The 19,726-nt window shown below is 36.4% G+C and overlaps 1 protein-coding gene across 4 annotated transcripts in view; it reads right to left on the minus strand.

The window, feature by feature from the left end:
• The window catches only part of CSMD3 (CUB and Sushi multiple domains 3), a 580,220-nt gene that overhangs the window by 417,454 nt on the left and 143,040 nt on the right, over positions 1-19,726 (minus strand). For all 4 annotated transcript variants that reach the window (XM_038122727.1, XM_038122755.1, XM_038122747.1 and 1 more), the window contains exon 4: positions 19,181-19,375. In XM_038122727.1, the coding sequence (XP_037978655.1) occupies positions 19,181-19,375 (195 nt within the window). The remainder of the gene's footprint in view (positions 1-19,180; positions 19,376-19,726) is intronic.

Consider the following 19,726-nt stretch of genomic DNA (forward strand, 5'->3'; position numbering starts at 1 on the left):
CATATGCATACACACTAGACTTCTGTATTTGAGCTGGTCACCTTAGGCTCTTTCATAATAATTTATGAAAAGTAGACACTTTTACAGTGCATGGTATTAAAAGACCAGTATGAGTGTAAAGGGTCTGAATGACAAGGTTTTAGAACAAGGTGGGCTACAAGGATGGCTTCTGTGAGAAGCTGCTGGAAGCTTCCCTTGTGTCTGGTGGAGCTAATGCCGGCTGGCTCCCATGACGGTTCAAGGATGAGCCCATCAGTGACAGTGGTAGCACCTTGGGATAATGTATTCAAGAAAGGCATAAAAACTGCAATTTGAGCTGGGGAGAGGTATGAGATCATGAGGTAAACAGCCCTGCACATACCAAGGTCTGTGAAAAAGGAAGGGGACAAAGTGCATCAGATACCACAGCAGAGCTTCCCTTCAATCTGTGGTGAAGACCATGGTCAGGCAGGCTGGACCTCATGGAGGTCCCCAATGGAACAGATACTCACCGGCATCCTCTGGAGAACTGTCGGAATCCAGGACATCCCTCTGGGTGCCCTGGATGGCCAGAGCTGCTGGCAGGGGGCTCTGAGACCCTGGCATGCAGCCAAAGACACACGTGGGGTTTTGATCTTAGCCCATGGAGCAAATTACCAACTCTATTTGAAAAATTACAAGCCACACACACAAGTTAGGTATTGTAGTAGAAGTAGTCACGAAGTGAAAGGAAGGATTTTTGAGTGCTGTACAGGGGGGTTTTAAGCCTTGTACACAGGGGTCCAAGTTTTGTACATGGGCGTCAGGAGTTCTAAGATGGAGGGACTTGGGTGTGCCCTGTCCTCTTTCTTTCTCCTTCCTAACCTCCATGTCTTTGGTGATGTTGGCACTCACAGATTGGTTTAGAGTAGAAAGTCACCATTCAATATAGATAGTAGGTATTGGGGAAAAAGTATAAACATGTAGTACGTAATATATGATATAAAAGATGGCACCAGCCCCCTGGGAGGGCAGTGTGCCTTTGTCTGACCTGCTGAACAGGCCACAGCAGTTCAGGAGAAGAATCTTTTAGATAACCAACAATAAACTACCTTGAGAACAGACAACAGAAGACTACTGAGTCTTTCTTCGAAGGCACGGGTTGGAGGAGGGACTTTTCCATCTTTTGGGGTCACCCCAATCTGGGGGTGAAACCCCACAGAGAACCTCATACTGCATCAGGTAGATGCACCTGATGGAGACTTGGTCCCATGGGAACTGAACTGAAGTAGACTCCTGACAGAACCAGTAGAGAAGCCTACACTGGGGCAGATTTGCTGTTAGGACTTGTGACCCCATGGGATATTCCACACTGGAACAGTCTGTTCCTGAAGAACTGCACCCCATGGAAGAGGTCTGTGGTGGTGGAGCAGTTCATGAGCCACCTCATGGTGGAGCAGTTCATGAGTTCATCAGCCTGTGTGAATGACTCAATCTGGAGAATTTTTTGTGGACTTTCCCCCATGGGAGGGACCTCACCCTGGAGCAGAGGAGGAGTCTGAGGAGTCCTGCCCATGAGGAGGAAGGAATGGCAGAGACAATGTCTGATGACCTGACATCAACCCCCATTCTGTATCATCCCTGCAATGTTTTGGTGGAGGGGGTAGAAAAAATCTTGAGTAAAGTTAGGCCCAGGAGAAGGAATGGGGTGGGGGGAAAGTTTGATTGATTTGATTTTATTTCTCATTATCCTACTCAGATTTCATTGGTAATAAACTAATTTCCCCAAGCTGAGGCCTGTGACAGTAATCCTGAGTGATGTCTCCCTGTTCTTATCTGGGTCCATAGGCTTTTTGTTAGATTTCCTGTCACCTGCCCAGCTGAGAAGGGAGAATGATAGAGCCAAGGTCAGCCCAACACAGCAGAAAAGACAAAGGTATACTGGACTGAGTGAAGTTGAAGGTTGCCACAGTGATTTGGGAGCTGGAGCATATGACTAGAGGAGAAGCAGAAAAAAATAGATATGTTCCGGTTGGAGAAAGGAAAATATATGGGGCACCTCACTGTTGTCTTCCACTTCCTAATGGGAAGGCACTGAGAACATGGAGCCTGTTTCTTCTTAAAGGTAAATATCAAAAAGGAGAAGAGAAAATGAACATATACTGAAACGTGAAATTCAGATTCCATGTAAGGTAAAATAAATTTTCCATGATTGAGGTCAAATATTGGAACTGGGGCCCAGAGACAGTCTTTAGAGACAGTATCTCCATCTGTGAAGATACTGAAAACAGACACAGGCCCAAGCAAATTACTGTAATTGACCTTGCTGTGGACAGAAGGCCCTTCCAACCTACATGATATCACAAATCTATGATTTCTTTTAGCAGAGAACATAAGATGGACCATAAGGGGTTTATTTTCTGTTGTGGCCTTAAAAATATAGAAATATAACAAACATGTAGACTTCTATATTGAAGATGCTTGGGGGAATCCCTCTCATCCTGGCTATTCCAAATCTAGCTAAAGACCATTCTGCTTTGTAACTTCACTTAAGTTGATAGTACAGGAGACTGATTAACTCTTTGGTCAGCTAACAATATTGCTAAATACCAAAAATTTTGAGAACTGCCATAAAATGAATTAAAAATGTTATGTGGTTTTAATATGAAGCAGTCATATAATATGAAAATGAATTTTCATGAGAAGAAAGGGACATTTGAGAAATGGAAAAAAACCCAAACCAGTCTTACTTAAGCTCTTTTCAAAGATCCCAGAAGACAACACGATACTTGTATTAGTAAGGTAACACAGTTTCATTTTCATTACAAAGATAGATTTAACAACATATTTACTGCTGTCCTGCTAAATGAATCTTTCATTAAAGTGTTTTCTCGTCTAAACATTCTATTTTGCAAGTATGATTTCTCTGCAGTTGTCAACAAACATCTCAATTGCATACACAGTTCAGAGCCCAGAGGAAATGTTTAAATGCAAACATTTCAGTCCAAGAAAGAAACCCCACCCTCTAAGTGCTGGTATTCTTTAAGAGCTGTGGAAATTCAGATATGGAGGAAGCAAGTTATTAGGCTGTTGTAAGTCACATGTCCATACCATATTCCTCGTCTTTCTTTTTTCTTTTTTTTTTTTTTTTAAAGCTAATAGAAAAAATAAGCATGACGGGAAAATAGCAGTCTAGGTCACATTTCTCATTCATTCTCAGTAAATGAATAGTCATATCCTCTTAATGTAAAACTGCCTAAAATTAGAGCAGCAGCTTAAGATTCACAGAATTTCAGAGCTTATTATAGAAAGGAATATATTCAATTTAATGAGGAGATTAAATGCTTTCATTTATTGCACAATTTGAAATGAAATGCTTATGCACAACACAAACCACCTAAAAAAGAGGAAAGGGGACAAATCAGAGAATACAGGACTTTTTGGAGTCTTTAATAATGTTCTTGTTTCTATGGAAACCCTGCCAGTGTGCTGGATAGACTCCTCTAGGGAACTGGTGATCGCATAATGCTTCTTAATTGTTTAGCAACAACTTGTTTTATTTTTCAAGTATAGATCTTCACTTAATACCACACATATATTGCCAAAGGACACAGGATAAATTTCATGAAAAGAAGAACAATACAACATGAAAGTATGCTACACAGAAGGACAAGGTAATGTTTTCGGTTGACTTACTCCAACTCTACTTTCTCACATTTTAAATACATTAAAATATATGTGAGTCTATTAAAAAATAAGAAATCAAGTAATATAGGTAGAAAGCAATCCAATTTTTAAGAAGCAATAGAATATGAAATGTTCCAAGTGACCTTGTAAAAACCTCCTAAATCTAGTCAAGCTGAATTGCACCCAGCCATCTGACACATTTGGTATCAAGACAATCTATGCAAAAACTGCAGCTTTTTTTTTTTTAATAGAACCTCAGTGAGAATACGCTCATCTGTCTGAATATTTAGTAGAAGAAATAATCTGCATATACACATATGCATGTATGAAATTTTAGATTTGTTTTCTGTTTGGAATACTTTGCATCATGCACACTGAACCTGAAATCACTGTCAGTGGATTTGAGTCTGAAACACAGCACATACCACCTCTCCAGGCACTTGCAAATAGATGTCTAAGGCCTATGCTTTGAAACAGGGCTGTCCCGAGTTCCTTTTTTTCTTTCTTCGGGGTAGCCTGTGCATCAGTCTTATTCTTAGATGAACTTTCTTACTTGTCCTCATCAGCCATCTCCGCAAAACAGTCTTTAGAGGCTCCTCATTTTCAAATTCTCCATAAGGCTTCAGTTTGCATAGGCCTATTTTGCTTGTCAAATATTTGTTCACTTGAAATACTGTCATTTTTTTCAGAGTTTCTAATCTGTAGTTACAAAATAAATTTCACTTTGGTTTGCAGCCTCTGGGCAGGAGCTGTTATGAGACTTTGAAAATTATGTGTTGACTATTTACATACCTACTAGGTGTGTCTGTGACTTAATCTGTTCATTTTTCTTCATTTGCTATTTGGGTTTGCTTTAGATTTTGATACAAAGATGAAACGGTAGTTTAACAACATGAAGTCTTTGGAGGTAGCTATGACAAATGTTATAATTAGACATGAACAGTTTATCTTCAGAACCCCCTAAATAGATGACAAGGAGAGGAACAAATGCATTTTTGACCCAGAATTCCATATTCTGTCCTAAATATATGAGTTATATGACAGACATTATTAAATCCATGAAGTTTGTGCTTTTGTAGGATCTTAATGCTCATATTTTTATCTTCAATTTTTAAATATTTTCCACAAATGTGTGTAATATTTATCCAAAAACTGAAAGCTTTTACCAAACAGAGATATCTGATCAGTGTCCAGAAATAAATGTGTTCTCTTAGCATGCTAGAGTTGCTTATAAATTTCAAGCTATTCTTCAAGTCTATCAAAATATTTATGGCAAAGCTCTTCGCTAGCAGCTTCTTGATTTGGACCATAGATCTTCCAGACTTTTGCACAAATGATTGCACAACAATTAAGAAAAAAAGTTGGATCTTTAGAAAGATTGGAAGAGTGAAATACTGGGGATGATGGAAAAGGGAGATGTTAGTGTAATTATTTGTACGCATTTAGAAAATCTCTTAATTGGACCTTCTAGGTAATACCCTAGCCAGAAAATGGCTGAAGTGCAGCAGAATCTACTAAGCCTGCCAACTCCTGTGCTGACATTGTGCAGATTATACATTAATTTATTCTTGGACTAGAGGGCTACAAAATCACTATTGTCTGTAAACCATTTCCAGAGTGCTGGCACAAAGCAGATAATATGCAGCACTGGAATTTATGTCTGAGAGGAAATTATTTGGCTAATAGCAAGATCATTATAACATCCTTGTTCAAAATGGCAGGTAGTCTTACAAATAGCAGAGTAGACATGAGACACAAGCAAATATAATACAAAGATACTTGAAATTAGAATGGTTGTAAGGCTATATGCAACAGCACAAAACAAACAGAATTAACATGCAGTGTCAGACTTAGCAATTCATGATACAGGATGCATATTTCTGGCTCTTCTATGCCCATATGAACCTTTGGTCAAGCAATTTATCTAAGGTTCTAGGTGGTGAGCAGTAGTATTCATAATGGAGAAACAAGGCATGTAAACAACAATGTGCTATCACGGACTGAAGAAGATACTGAAAAATCAGATTACCCTGTAGCTTTTCCAGTAAACAGAGCCTGGAAAAACTGTAAAATCATTTCCCTCACTGATCAAACTTAGAAATTATATCTGGAATCTTAAGAATTAGATTACTGCTATTGAAGAAATATTATTTGTAAAGCAACGTTAGCTTATGATAATTAAACCAATTTCTTGCATTTCTTGTGGATACCTCCAGAGTTAAGAGGCAGAAATGTGATAGAATGAATGCTTGAAAACTACACTTCTGAAAGACAGATTTGTGTGCAGATGGATATCATCCTGGATTTGCATATTCTTTTCTAAAATCATCTTAGGAGTTCTGTAAAAGGTAGGATGGAAAAGGGGACCATGGATCCAACATACAAAATTAATATAGATTTTTACTAAAAGTAAAGTCAGGTAGTGGACTTCCTAGGTAAAGTCTTTGTTTACCAAAATAGCATATATATTACTCTTCCCAGTAGCACAGTATCTCTGTTGTAGCATAATCCTTTGAATCCCTTTATCTTTCCTGCTTCCTCTGTTTTTCTCTTTTGCCTCTTACCATCACCATTCAGTTCACTGGAACTTGGGGAAGTGGCTGTAAAGGTTCCTGGTGAAAAAGAACCTGGGGACGTTGGTTGCACAGCAGCTGAACATGATCTAGCAGTGAGTCCAGGTGGCCAGGAAGGTCAATGACAGTCTGACCTGTGTCAGTGACTGTGTGGTCAGCAGGACCAGGGCAGTGATTGTACCCCTGCACTCAGCTCTGGTAAGGCCACTCCTTGAATCCTGTGTTAAGTTCTGGGCCTCCCACTATAATAAAGACATTGAGAGGTTGGAGTGTATCTAGAGAGGGGCTGCTGAATGTGTGTGCGATGAGCAGCTGAGAGAGCTGGGGGTGTTTAGCCTGCAGCAAAGGAGGCTTAAGGGAGACACCACTCTTTACAGTTGCCTAAAAGGAAGTTGTAGAGAGGTAGCTGTTGGTCTCTTTTCCCAGGTAGCAAGAGATAGGATAAAAGGACATTGTCTCAAGTTACAGCAGAAAAGGTTTAGATTGGCTATTAGGAAAAATTTCTTCATGTGAGCAGTTATCAAGCTTTGGAATAAGCTTCCCAGGGAGGTGTTAGAGGGGGGGCAGACAGCAAGGCTTTATGAAATGTTTAAAATTCAGTCCAAGGAGCATGGTATACTATGTCCAAGAACATATATACAGTATACAGTGTACTCTGGTCTCTTTGATAACTACAGTTATTAAAAGAACAGTTGGAAATTACTACGTATGTGAAAATAAACACCTGGTTTACTAAGCCTTTTTGTGCAAAGAGAAAAATGTGTTACTATTGGGAATGAAGTGGAGAAAGATAATGTAAAAATCATTAAGATGGTTGGTGGTTTTTCTCTATTTTGCTAATGAAATGAGTATATCGTGTACAAACAGCTGCATCAGTAAAGGAATTTGGGAGGGACTTCTTGGTTTAAATTTAAATTATCCTTAGAACAGAGAAAGAAATGCCTTTTAATTGGTACCTACAGAAGTAAAAAGAGCAAAATTATAGTAATCAGGTTGTTTCTCACATATTTAATGAAAATATCTAATTTATTATATCTTTATCTGATAATTATAAGGCCATTAGGAAGTGAAATGAAACATGCCTTACTGTGTCAACTATACATGACTGGAACATCCAGCCACTCTTCCAGACAGCTCCAGATGAAACAGGATCAAAAGGGGAGAACCTTGTTCTGCTGATACAGGATTGTCAGAAGGAAAAATAAATGAAAAGAACCATGAACATATTTACCATAAGTTGAATCTATATTTTATTTTCTGATTATAGTTGAGTAGATCTCTATTTATTAAAAAAAAAAACCAACAATAAAAAAAAACCCCAAAAAACTGCTCATGACTGTGATCAAATGTTAAACCTGTAATAACATGAAAAACAGTTCCCAAGAGTGCCATCAAACTGTGTGAGACATATGAGGCTGTGTTTAATTTAAGGCAAGAGTTTACAGATTCAGAAAGCAAGTCCTAAATTTGCAAAATGGGAGTTGAAAGTATCTTTTAAGAGGTCTCTTTAAATAGTAGAAATTTTTCCACAGACGCACCTATAGCTGTGCGTTTTCTTGCACAATTCAAGCTTACTTGAGCAGCTACAGTTACCTGCAGAAGAGGATAATGGAGTCACCATGCACCTACATATAAAGAATGACTGGTCCTACTGTGGCTTCCTGGAACATTTGGACAGAGCAAATGGTTGGCAAGTCACTTTGCTGACTTAGCTCTATTTAAAATGCAGCTATTATTCTTCTTCTGCAGTCATTAATCTTATACTATGACTAATGCATAACTGCATGTTATCTGGAAAGAACTGACTTCTCTATCAGGGAATTAGGAAAGAGAAAAACCTGTCATTATTGTACTTGAGAATCCAGAGAGCCAGCTATTGATTATTGTGCCATCCATTTTTATGCTTTCTCCCTTCAGGGAAGGAGTGCTCTTAATCCATTTGCTGTACCATTTATCGGTGATAAACCCTAGCTCAGTGAGTATCAATCACTTTATTGTTATTTACTCAGGTGATGGAAGCCTAGTGTTTGCTAATGATTATAAAATTTGACTTTAGTCTTTGGTATTCCTAGTGGAAACGGAACACTTTATAAATCCTTGGTGTATGGATAGTATCCACATGACTTGGATAAATGACAGAAACTCTCTGAGCTTTCATCTCCAGTTAAAACAAAATTCCAGAATGTTTGCTCATGAAGTTACAGTCATTATTTTTACTAATAAAACTCTGTTTAAGTAATGTTCAGATAAACAAATGTACAAAAAAAAAAAATTTTCATCATTCTTTCAGTTTGACATGAAGTAACCCCTACCTCAGCATTTTCACTTGGTGTTCAAAGATGCAGGAGAACTGAATCTCCAAATATTGCTTTTTCAGTATATGTATTAAATGAAATAAGAGTAAATGGAGAGTTAAACCACAGCATTTTTCCTATAGATGCATGCACTTTGCTTTTTACTTCAGATAGTTAGAAAATTGGAATTTGACACCACATTTTTGGCCAGCCCAGAGATTAATAGATTGCAGTACATAAACACCATATTATTCTGGGACTTTGGCCAAATTTGTCTACTGAAACTCTTTAATTTGTGTCTTACCAAAAGTGCTTTCTTTATTCCATGGACAAAATAGATGGATAAAAGCCTTGGCTATCTACCTGGAATTCAACAATTAATGTTTTGAATAAAAACCAAAAACCAAACAAACCCAACCAACCAACCAACCGATCAACAAGAAAAGTAAAACCTAAATGTATTTTCATTAAAAAATGTTATTTAAAAACCAGGACATTATTTAAAAAGGGGACAAGAATTAAAATTGCCCTCACAGATTAACTGGGTGAATAACTGGACACATCTGGGGATCAGAAAGAGCATGCTGTAAGTATGAGCCATGATCCATGAAACACAAAAGTTCTCAGCTAGTCTTTGCAAATCAGGTCCCAGTACTTCAAAAGAAAGCATAGATAAATTAAAAAAAAATTAAGAGGAAATTAGCAAACATTACTAGTGGTCTCATGAGTTGTAAAGTAAGATAGCATTAGTATTATAGTAGTTAAAGAAGACCAAAACTAAGTATGTAAAAGGAAATTGCAAAGAGGAAGAAAATAATTGGTTTCTTTAGTGCATAGGTACAAAAGTATATACAGTGTGGAGGGAAGGGGGAGGTGGAAGATAGTATGTTTCAATTTTAGTGGGAAAAAATGTATGTGGATTAAATTATGAAAGTTCTTTCTAATAATATTAAATGCAAAATATATAAAACCACTGCCTTTGGAAAATGGTAAAGTTTTTAAAAACTATCTGGACATTATCTAGAGGCAATAAATCTTGCAGCGGAATGCAGGTGTGGATTCTTTAAGATCTTCTGAAATCTTTACAGTTTTCATCCTGCCCTTTTGCCTTTTCAACAAGAAACAGGAAGGTTAGAATGTATGAGAACTAAAGTATGTGAATTAGAGAATTCCTTGAGCTCTTTTAAAGAACACTTCAAACATTTCCTCTCCTTTATCCTGACAATATAAGTTCCTTGATTGTTCTAGTGTTCTCTGATCCTGATCCGCAAACCCTGGACCAGCCCATTCTGAATCTTTGTCTTCTGAGAAGTTTGCATACATCCTTTGTTACGCTCCGGCCATGTGAACTGCCCTACTATCTCTGTTATTCCAACAATGTTGCTCTTCTGTGACTCCTGCTTGCATCCCAGGCTGACCTGAGGCAGGTATGCTTTCACCTTGCCTTATCATTTCTGATGTCACCCGTGTGCCCATCATTCTGCATCCTTTGTTTATGACCCCTGTCCACTGCTACCTGACTTAAATGTGGGTCAAAAATGTCTGTTTCCCATGGATCTTAGTTTAAAATTATTTTCTTTTCAACTTGATTATGTAAGTATTGATACTGAAAAAGATCTGCTTTCCTCATGGTTCTCTAAAGAAGACAAAACTAGGAACTAGCAGGCATCAAAAGCAAAGACTACTTTTTTCACAATTTACACAGTTTTTACAGGTTCTAAGATGTATATAAAAATTCTAAATATACATACTTAACAATTATACCAGAAAAAAGTGTGAAATATGGGGGGGGGGTCTGTCTCTTCTTTCATGTTTCAAGAGGAAATGGCCTCAAGTTGTGCCAGAGGAGGCTCATATTAGATATTAGGAAAAAAACTTTGCCAAAAGAGTGGTTAGACATTCAAAAAAATTTCCTGGGGAAGTGATGGAGGCACCGTCTCTGGAAATGCTCAAGAGGCATCAGGATGTGGCACCTGGGGATATTGATTATGGTGGTGCTTGATTGATGATTGGACTAGATAGCCTTGAAGGTCTCTTCCAACCTTGATGATACTGTGATTATGTGAATTATATAATGTTGTGATATGATATTAAGTCCTCAAAATGAAAAATTAGGGAACTGTGACATTATGTAGCAAGAGATAATTGATGCCTAACTGCACACCAGGAAGTTTCTTGCTCTGAACTGCAAAATACCAGCCAATATTAAGAGTATTTAGAATAGGAAGGTTAAACTGATGAGGCAGCTAGTGATCCTAAATTCTCACAATTAAAATTATTGACCTCCTCTCAGTTTGCCTTAAAAGAACCCAGAATTAACTTGATGATGTAGTGCAAATAGAACTTTTACCCATGAACTGTTTTGTGCAGTTTAGATAAAGTTACCTCCACTGGTTAACAGAAATGCAAAAGAAATTTAATGTGCTACACTTCTACAGATCTACCATCAAAGATTTAATCCTGAACAAAACTCAGAAGGCCAACATACAAGATGAATGAATTAACAAAAATGACTGTTTACCTATATGTTCATTACAGTATTTTTGTGAGAAATTAAATCTTTGCTGATGGAACCTTTCATACACATGTAGCAAAAATGCTACAGCTTCATTAAATTTAAATGCCTTTCCAGAGTCAAGATAATTTAAGACAAATTTGTTTTAGCCCCTTAATTTTCACAGCCGAATGAAAAGATTAATAAATTTTGTGGAATTCCAAATTTATTTTAGTAACACAATGGCATCATCTTCAGACTCCTTCATCAATGTACAATTGTAAATATTGGAATTTAAAAACAAATTACAGTTTTGAAAACCATCCAACAAGACACCAAAAGTGATGTCTTAATATTTAAATAAACCAGCAATATTTTCACTAATTATGAGAACAAGATTAAGAACATGATTAAGATGAAGATTCATGTTCCATAGGTGAATCAGTCTTTAGGCGAAGAAAGATACAGTCTTAGACAGATGTAGTCTTGAAGAATCCTAAAATGTCATTCTAGAATTTTAGCAATGAATCTTTCACCTGCAAAAACCACTACTGGCCATCAGTTATTCTCTTGAGGAAATACTTGAAGGACTTTAAATACTCCACAGGAAACTAATTTGCTGTAACTTCTGCCTTCCAGATGTAATTACAACTGAGTTATAAATCAGGATTTGCAAAGTGATACCAAAATACTGGACAATATTCTCACAATTTCCATTTAGATCCAGGTAAATTCTCATTTTAGGCAGAAACTGAGATATATTAAAAGGTTTATCAAGCATAATTTCAATAATGTTAGGAAAATGTACTAGTCTGTTTAAAAGCCTATGGCAGCCAAAGGTTTTAGATTAAGCAGTTTAGTAAATTGAGTTAATGAACCTGGGATGTACCAGTAATTACTTTCAAAGTGTCTCAAATTATTTTCCAAATATTATTTCTGCTAATTGATAACTACGAAGATTTTATCCAAGAATGCCATATAGAAAATGATCCGTGGAAGAACAGAATGGTGTTAAAGGGAAACGATTGCCTTGCAAAAGCAGAATTTACTAGCCCAAACTGGGATGAAGGTAGTTATACATTTAACAACCATTCTCTTAGAATAGTCTTAAAGCGTTTCTAACAAATAAGGATATTAGTTTTAAATCAGATAATTGGAACTCTTGTGAATACTGTTGCTCATTCTGGGTATTATTTTGCAGATCTTCTCTGCCCTGCTTGAAAGCACACAGCATGGTATTTGAAAACACTCAACAATAATTCTACTATTTCAATAAATAGTAGATCTTTTTCATCATTTCCACCCCCCAAAGAAACTTAGTTAATATCTCTAATTCTAGGTAGCAGCATTGGCATTTATGTTTTTTTTAGATACTACCCATAAGAGTATTAGCTGTTCTAAGCCACTGATTACTTATGCACCAGAAAGGATCTGCAGAAAAGCTCTGGAAAACTGCTCATATATAGTTGCTTATGTATAAATACATCATTCTAGATTTTTTTTTTGTTTTCTTTTCAATTTTCTCAAATAATCCAACATGTTTCTTATCCAGACTCACACAGCTGTGCTTGGGCTTTTCCCAAGAATAAGCAAGAATAACTATTTGTGTATAAGAATTCGCTTCAGGCAGCAAACTGCTCATTCCCTGTGAGATGTAATTTATTCTTGCTTTCAAGTCAGTGCACTCTATTTTCTTCTGTGTATATTGTCAGTTCCAATAGTTAATGTATTACATGGCATCAAGTGCAGTACTTTGGCTTTATATCCTGCTTTGTTCTTTACACAGCCTACAAAGACCAGGTTATAACGAAGATGCAGAGGCAGTCGTCTTACTTTACTGTTTCTATTACTAGGTTCTATTTGACGTGATTTCATAAACTCATAAATCCATCTGCAACCAAATATATCTGTCTGTGAAATGTTTACACTGCTGTATGATTATTTCTTGGCAATTATGTGAAGTTTAATTTTAGTTGTTTTCTTTTCAAAATTCCATACTATTCTATGCTATATAGAAACAAATACAACCAATAAATATAAGTGTAGTGGAAGGTCCACAAGACACTTTAATTTAATTTAAACCTAGTCTCTGTTTCATCTGACCTGAAACTTACCTCATGGAGTTGAAATATGTATAGTCATGTATCTGTGTAATTACACAATTATACCAGTGACTTGCAATTAACAATTTTTTTCAGTCCAGTGAGTTCTGCATAGAGGAAATGGCAAAATATTTAAATAGTGAGCTGAATATTCTAATTCAATTTTGACATGTGTTAGATCACTTTTAAAAATAAGAGCTTATAAGTATCTCAATTCAGTTCATTTGGAATAAATCCACTGAAGAAGAAGAAATTAAGTATAAAGATAGGTAAAAAAAAGCATATCTTTATAATTACATACATACATTTGTATTGCAGGGGAGTTACAGAATTCCCAGACTTGGAATTTAGTATGAACCTTTTCAGCCTTTTACATGCCATGAAAACATGCAAGAAATAATTCAATGTCCTTCCAGATATATAGTAAAAAAGCAGAAATGCATTTTTTTTCAATGGAAAATAATGAAGCTAGTCAGTGGGTTGTACACTTCTCTGATCAAAATACATGTTCACTTAGACAAGTAGAAAAACAAAGTCTCTCATTGAAAATACAGAGTTTTTATATTGGCAAATATTTTGTAGCTATATGTACAGGCAATTGGAAGGCCCACAGGACACTTTATTTTAATTTGAATTTTATTAGAACGTCTAGGAATACAAATACAACTGTATTCTGCACTTGAAATTTCTGAGTTCTAAAAAAACCCAATAATTTTAGAATGGAGAATCTTACAACACCCATTTTAGCATGGGATAAGAAACTTTTAGAAGACATAAAATCAGAATGCTTTCTTGATTATGAAAGTGCCTAATTCTTATAACCTTTATGGAATGAAAATATTATATACAAATGTAGGATTATTTATTACTATCAGTAATTTTTTTCTGGTTTGCTGCATTATGGAGAAACTGCAAGCTGCAGCATTAGCTCAGGAATAGGTGATGTAATTAAGCTTCTGTCACATTTCATGATTAAAAACAACATTATCAAAATTAATTTTTCAGGGGAAACAGTTTATTTAAAAACTCGTCATGGATTGTGCACAGTATAATTCAAAGAATCACAGAACCACTAAGTTTGGAAGGCAACACGTGGGTGATCTGGTCCAAACTTGCTACTCAGGCAGGGTCAGCTAGAGCACATGGCACAGAATTGCATCCACCGGGACCCCCAAGTCTTTCTGCACAGAGCTGCTTTCCAGATCAGCTCCCAGCCTGTGCTGGTCCGTGGGGTTATTCTTCCCCAGGTGCAGGACTGCACTGTCCTTTGTTGAATTTCAGACAGTCCTTCCCTGTCCATCTTTCCAGCTTGTCAAGGTCTTTCTGAAGGTCTCACAGAACTCAGGTATTGGCCACTCCTCCCAACTTTGTGTCATCAGTGAACCTGCTAAGGAGACATCTGCCATTTTGTTCAAGTCATTGATGAGTAAGTTCCACAATTCTGGGCCCAGTATGGAACCTTGGAGGACACTGCTAATGACAAACCTCAAACTAGACCCCAAGTCACTGATTACGCCCTGCTATTCAGCCAGATTTTAACTGACATCTGTCCACTCATCCAGTCAACAGTTCCTGATTTTGTCTGTCAGGATTTTGTGACAGACAGCATCAAAAGCCTTGCTGAAGCCAAGGTAGACAATATCCCCTGCTCTTTCCCCATTGATCCAGGTAGTTGTTTCTGTAGAAGGCAATGTTTGGTCAAACCTGATTTACCTTTAGTGAATCTGTGCTAAATACTTCTGGTTGCCTTCTTGTCATCCATCTGGATACAGATAGATTTCAGAATGAGGTGCTCCATCACCTTTCCAGGGACTGAAGTGAGGCTGACTGGCCAATAGTTCCCTGTGTCCTTCTTCTTGCCCTTTTTGAAGATCAGGGTGAGATTTGCTTTTTTCCAGTCCCCAGGAGCCTCTCCTGATTGCCATGACCTTGCAGAGATGACTGTGAGTGACCTTGCTATGGTGTCCAGAAGCTCTCTCATGGACACATCCTGCCAGAGCTCACGGGCTTGTGGAAGTCAAGTTTGCTTTGGTGTAATCTAAGCCAATCCTCCTTCACCAAGGAAAAGTCTTCTTTCTAAAACTCCTTTACCCTGGTCTGTGTCAGAGAGCCCTGAGGGCTGATCATGTCAGTGAAGATTGATGCAAAGAAGGCATTTGATAACTCTGTCTTCTCTGTGTCCCCTTTTACCAGGGTCCCCCATAATTTACTAATATGCCCACATTATACTTTTGTTTTTCTTCTGTAATTCATGTGTTTTAAGAAACCCTTCTTGTCCTTGACATCCTGGCCATATTTAATTCCAGATGGGCTTTGGTCTTCCTGATCCCATTTCTACTTTGACAATCTCTATATTCATTCCTTGTGGCTTGATGCTCCTTCTAACTCCCATGCATTTCCTGCTTATGCTTGAGTAAAAACAGTAGTTCTTTTTTCATCCATGCAGGTCTCCCTCCCCCTTTGCCTTTGTCTGATTTCTTGCTCATTGATATTCAGCATCATTGATTTTGCAGGAAGTCAACTTTGGATATCAGCCAACTCTCTTGGACCCCGTTTCCCTGTGGTGCCTTTTTCCATGGGATTCTTCCAAGAAAATCCCTGAAGTGGCTAACATCAGCTCTCCTGAAATCCATGATTGTAGTCTTACTTGCTCCTCTTTTCCTGATATGTAGCTCCAAATTTTCATGGTCACTGCAGCCAAGGCTGCCCACAACCTTCACATCTCCAAAAAGGAGATGCTGTTAATATGAGGTTGAGCAGCTCACCATTCCCAGTGGGATCCTCTAATACTGGAGACAGGAAATTGTTATCAATGTTTTCAAAGGAACCCCGTAGAATATTTTTGCTTTGCTGTGTTGCTTCTCCAGCAGATGGCATGGTGGATAGAGTCCCTCACAGGGACTGGTGCCTTTGACTTAGAGGCTGCTCCAAGCTGCCTGGAGAAAGTCTCATCCTCCTCCTTCACCTGAGCAGACAGCTAGTACTAAGCACCCACAGCAGTGTCACCTTCATTAATCTGCTGTGATCTGAGCCCATAAACTCTCAACTCACTCATCGTCCACCCCAAGGCAGATGTCGATACATTTCAAGTGTTGTCTCATATAGAGAGCAACTCCACCACGTAGTTGAACAGAAAAAATAAATACAATTTAGCTTTTTTATATTAGGTTTGTTTTTTTTTTCACTTCTAATAAATCTAATACAGTAACAATATTTTAATGCATACCAAAACATGCAGGTGAAAAACTTTGTACATTCAAACAATTTTCAGTTAGAAAGAGGATATGAAATAAAGCAATCATTAAATATGTCTGCTGATTTTTCAACAAAATCCTATGAAGACAAGTGAAAGAATAAGAACTCATTTGAGGAATAACTATTTTCTTCATGAATAAAATTTGGCCCAAAAATATATTACTTTAAAAAATGCAAATATTGGTATAATTTAACAAATATAAAATTAAAACATTTAGTAGGGTGTCCTGTATATATGCTTGTGACATTACAAAACACTGTTGTTTTCAATGAAATTCCCCATTTTTTAACATCAATCCATAATAATCATAATGCTAAAACATGAGCAGGACATTTTCATCATCTCTTCATTTAAAGTGAAGGCAATGTAAGAGGAAAGATCTAAAATAATTATTTAAAAACAACTCCTCAAATTCATTTGTTCTGAAGTCAAGAGGCAGATGAGATTGATATTTACACACAGCTGGTCTACAGACATCTGTGATCTTATGTCTGCTGACTTCTAAGTGTGCCTCAAATTCAGTTTTTTTCTTAAATGTAAAAACAAGCAAACAAACAACCCTCAAATTAATATTGAACAAAATATACGTTTGTTCTGTTCTTAGAGTTTTTCCTGCTTGTGTCAGAATCCTCTGTGTTAGATGTAATGACCATTGGTAGGGAACAATAAGACATTTATCACAGGAAATCTTTAAGGATGAGTGTTTAATCAGTGTCTCCATGGCAAAGAGTGAGAAAGAGATAAGAAGCTCATTAGTCCATAATCATCTTTAGCAACCTTTTGCAGAATTCTGCCTTGGATAATTGTATTAGGCAAAATTAGGAGAAATTCATTTGAATGGAATCACAAGGGTCCATTTTATATGTAAAGTTAGGTGTTTCTAATATAAAACATTGACTCACAGAAGGAACTCTTGGAAATAATTAGTTATTTTTCTTCTATTAGACATGGCAAAAAAATATCTTAACAGCAATTTGTGCATTAAGGCTTTAAGCCATAATATTAAGACTTAAATCAAGAATCTGTCACATTCTAAAGTTATGTTTCAGTAATTTGTAATCACCACTATTAAAATATGTACCTTGGGTTTTTGAGGTATTTTTTTATCAAACTTATACCCTTTAAATTCCTCACAGCTATTGATTAAAGAATTGTCTTCTCAAAAAAAAATTTTCCTTCTGCATGAGTTTCTGCAGTGAATCAAGCTGTTGTCTTAATCTTCTTTCAAGTACACGGTTCGAGTCCCAGTCTCTAGACACCATGGCAGTTTTGAAACCTAACAGAACTTGTTTCCTCTTTTTCTGAATACTTTCCAAATTTTTAACTTTATTTTGCCTTAAGAAATGACACTTTGCAGACAATGGCCTCTCTAATTATGAGTTTAAAAAAATGATTTCCATATTCTCATGCACTAGTCTTACAAATTAGTAATGTCTAACCACAGGGCTACTTTAGGAGTTTATCATATGAGTTCAAATTTACACAGTATATTTTCACCTCCTCTTGGAGCAAAATCAAAATATCTCCAAAGATCTCCTGAAAAATTCAGAATCAGGAAGAAGAATGTGTAACTCCTTCAAGAATACAATTTTTTATGCCATTCATTTCAAAATTCATTTCAAAATTGGAGAATTTGAGCAATGGAGTCCATTCCACTTTGATTTTGGTTACAAATGTCTTTTTCAAGTTAATATATTCTCATCATATCTTTTGCATTCTTATCTCCAGAAACAAAATTGGGATATATGCCTTGATTTTATATCTCCTTCATTATTAGCTAGCAGTTTTCTGGGAAGTAGGAGTGGAAGATTGAGAAGTTATAAATATTTTTACTGGAAAATAATATTATTAAAAATAAGTTTGTAATTTTTTCAAGACCATCAATAAACATATTAAATAGCTGTAATCCAGGAACAGGAAATGAATGTATGGTATTTCCAATTACACACTTTTCTCATACATAATTAATTTTTTGCAGTGCTGTTTAACCATGTTTTAACCAATCTGTATTTATTAGAATGGTAATTTCAGCTGGAATGTTTTTGTAGCCTCTGCAACTCTTCATCAATGTCTTAGACAAAAATAAATGTTGCATTTTGTAAAATTAACCTGTGAATCTAGAAACTGATCCCAAGGTTACCTGACGTATTATATTTGGTTGTGTGTAGTAGTGATAGTGCCTTCATTTTATCAGCATAACCTCCTTTCACTGCTCTGCAAACATTATACATCTGTAACAATATTCCTCTCCAAAAATAAGATTTACCCGTAATACAGGCTTCCCTACTACTGCTATATTTCTAATAAGAGCAAGGGAAAAGGATTTGACCTACAGTGCTTGTTAGAATACAAGGGATATCCTATATATAAATCTTAGGATAATCAAACCTGACTGGCAGTGAGGTAAGACCCTGTAACCCAATTGGTTTGGCAGTTTCATATTTCTGTTTGCTCAATAGCCAAGTTACTACTAGACAAAAAGTCAGTTCTTAGAAAGCACTAAGAGATCCCAAATCTATATTCCCATAGTTGCAAGTACATTATACACAGACATTTATAGTCTACTTATTGCTAGATTTCTAGTTCATATTACATAACATATATTTTAGAAATAAATGATAACTATAACTTTAGTAGAATATTGACCTAAAAATTAGTAGGAATATATGCTGACATACATCATATATGTGAACAAGAGATCAAAATATTCAAAAGAGGGGTTCTTTAATCATACTTTAAAACATAATTATTAATAGATTAAAACTTGTTAATACTAACGTATATATTCAAGAACATTACTGTAGAATTTGTCTTACCTCTACAGATAGGAACAGGGAAGTCCCACGATGCTGTATTGACAGAGCTGGCTATGCAAGTGAGCTGTGGGTGTCCATCCAAAATATATCCAGTTACACAGCTGTATCGGATTTTGTCACCAACATCAAATCTTTGACCATACAAAATACCTTTTGGTGGAACTCCTGGGTTGCCACAGGAGCTACTCTGTAATTCTGGAAAAGATACATATTTATGAATTAAAATGTTTTTATACTTAAAATGGTGTTATAAACAAATGTTTCATTTTGCTTAAGAGCATAGAACGCAAATTAAGGCATCCTAGGAGAGATAGTGTTTTCATGGATATTACACAACTCTCAACACTGAAAATCCATTGCTGACTTATTTAACATTTGCTTAAGTACCCACATATCCTAAGGCAGATGAAAATAAGCATGAGATTTTACTTAGGCTCCAGCTATCAAAATATTAATGTAATTTTTAAATTAAATTGATACAAAAGAAAGATTTCTTTTGTATCAATTACATATGAATATCATACATATACATATCATTACATAGAA

Source organism: Motacilla alba, chromosome 2 (genome assembly GCF_015832195.1).
Source record: "Motacilla alba alba isolate MOTALB_02 chromosome 2, Motacilla_alba_V1.0_pri, whole genome shotgun sequence".
Lineage (NCBI taxonomy): Eukaryota > Metazoa > Chordata > Aves > Passeriformes > Motacillidae > Motacilla > Motacilla alba.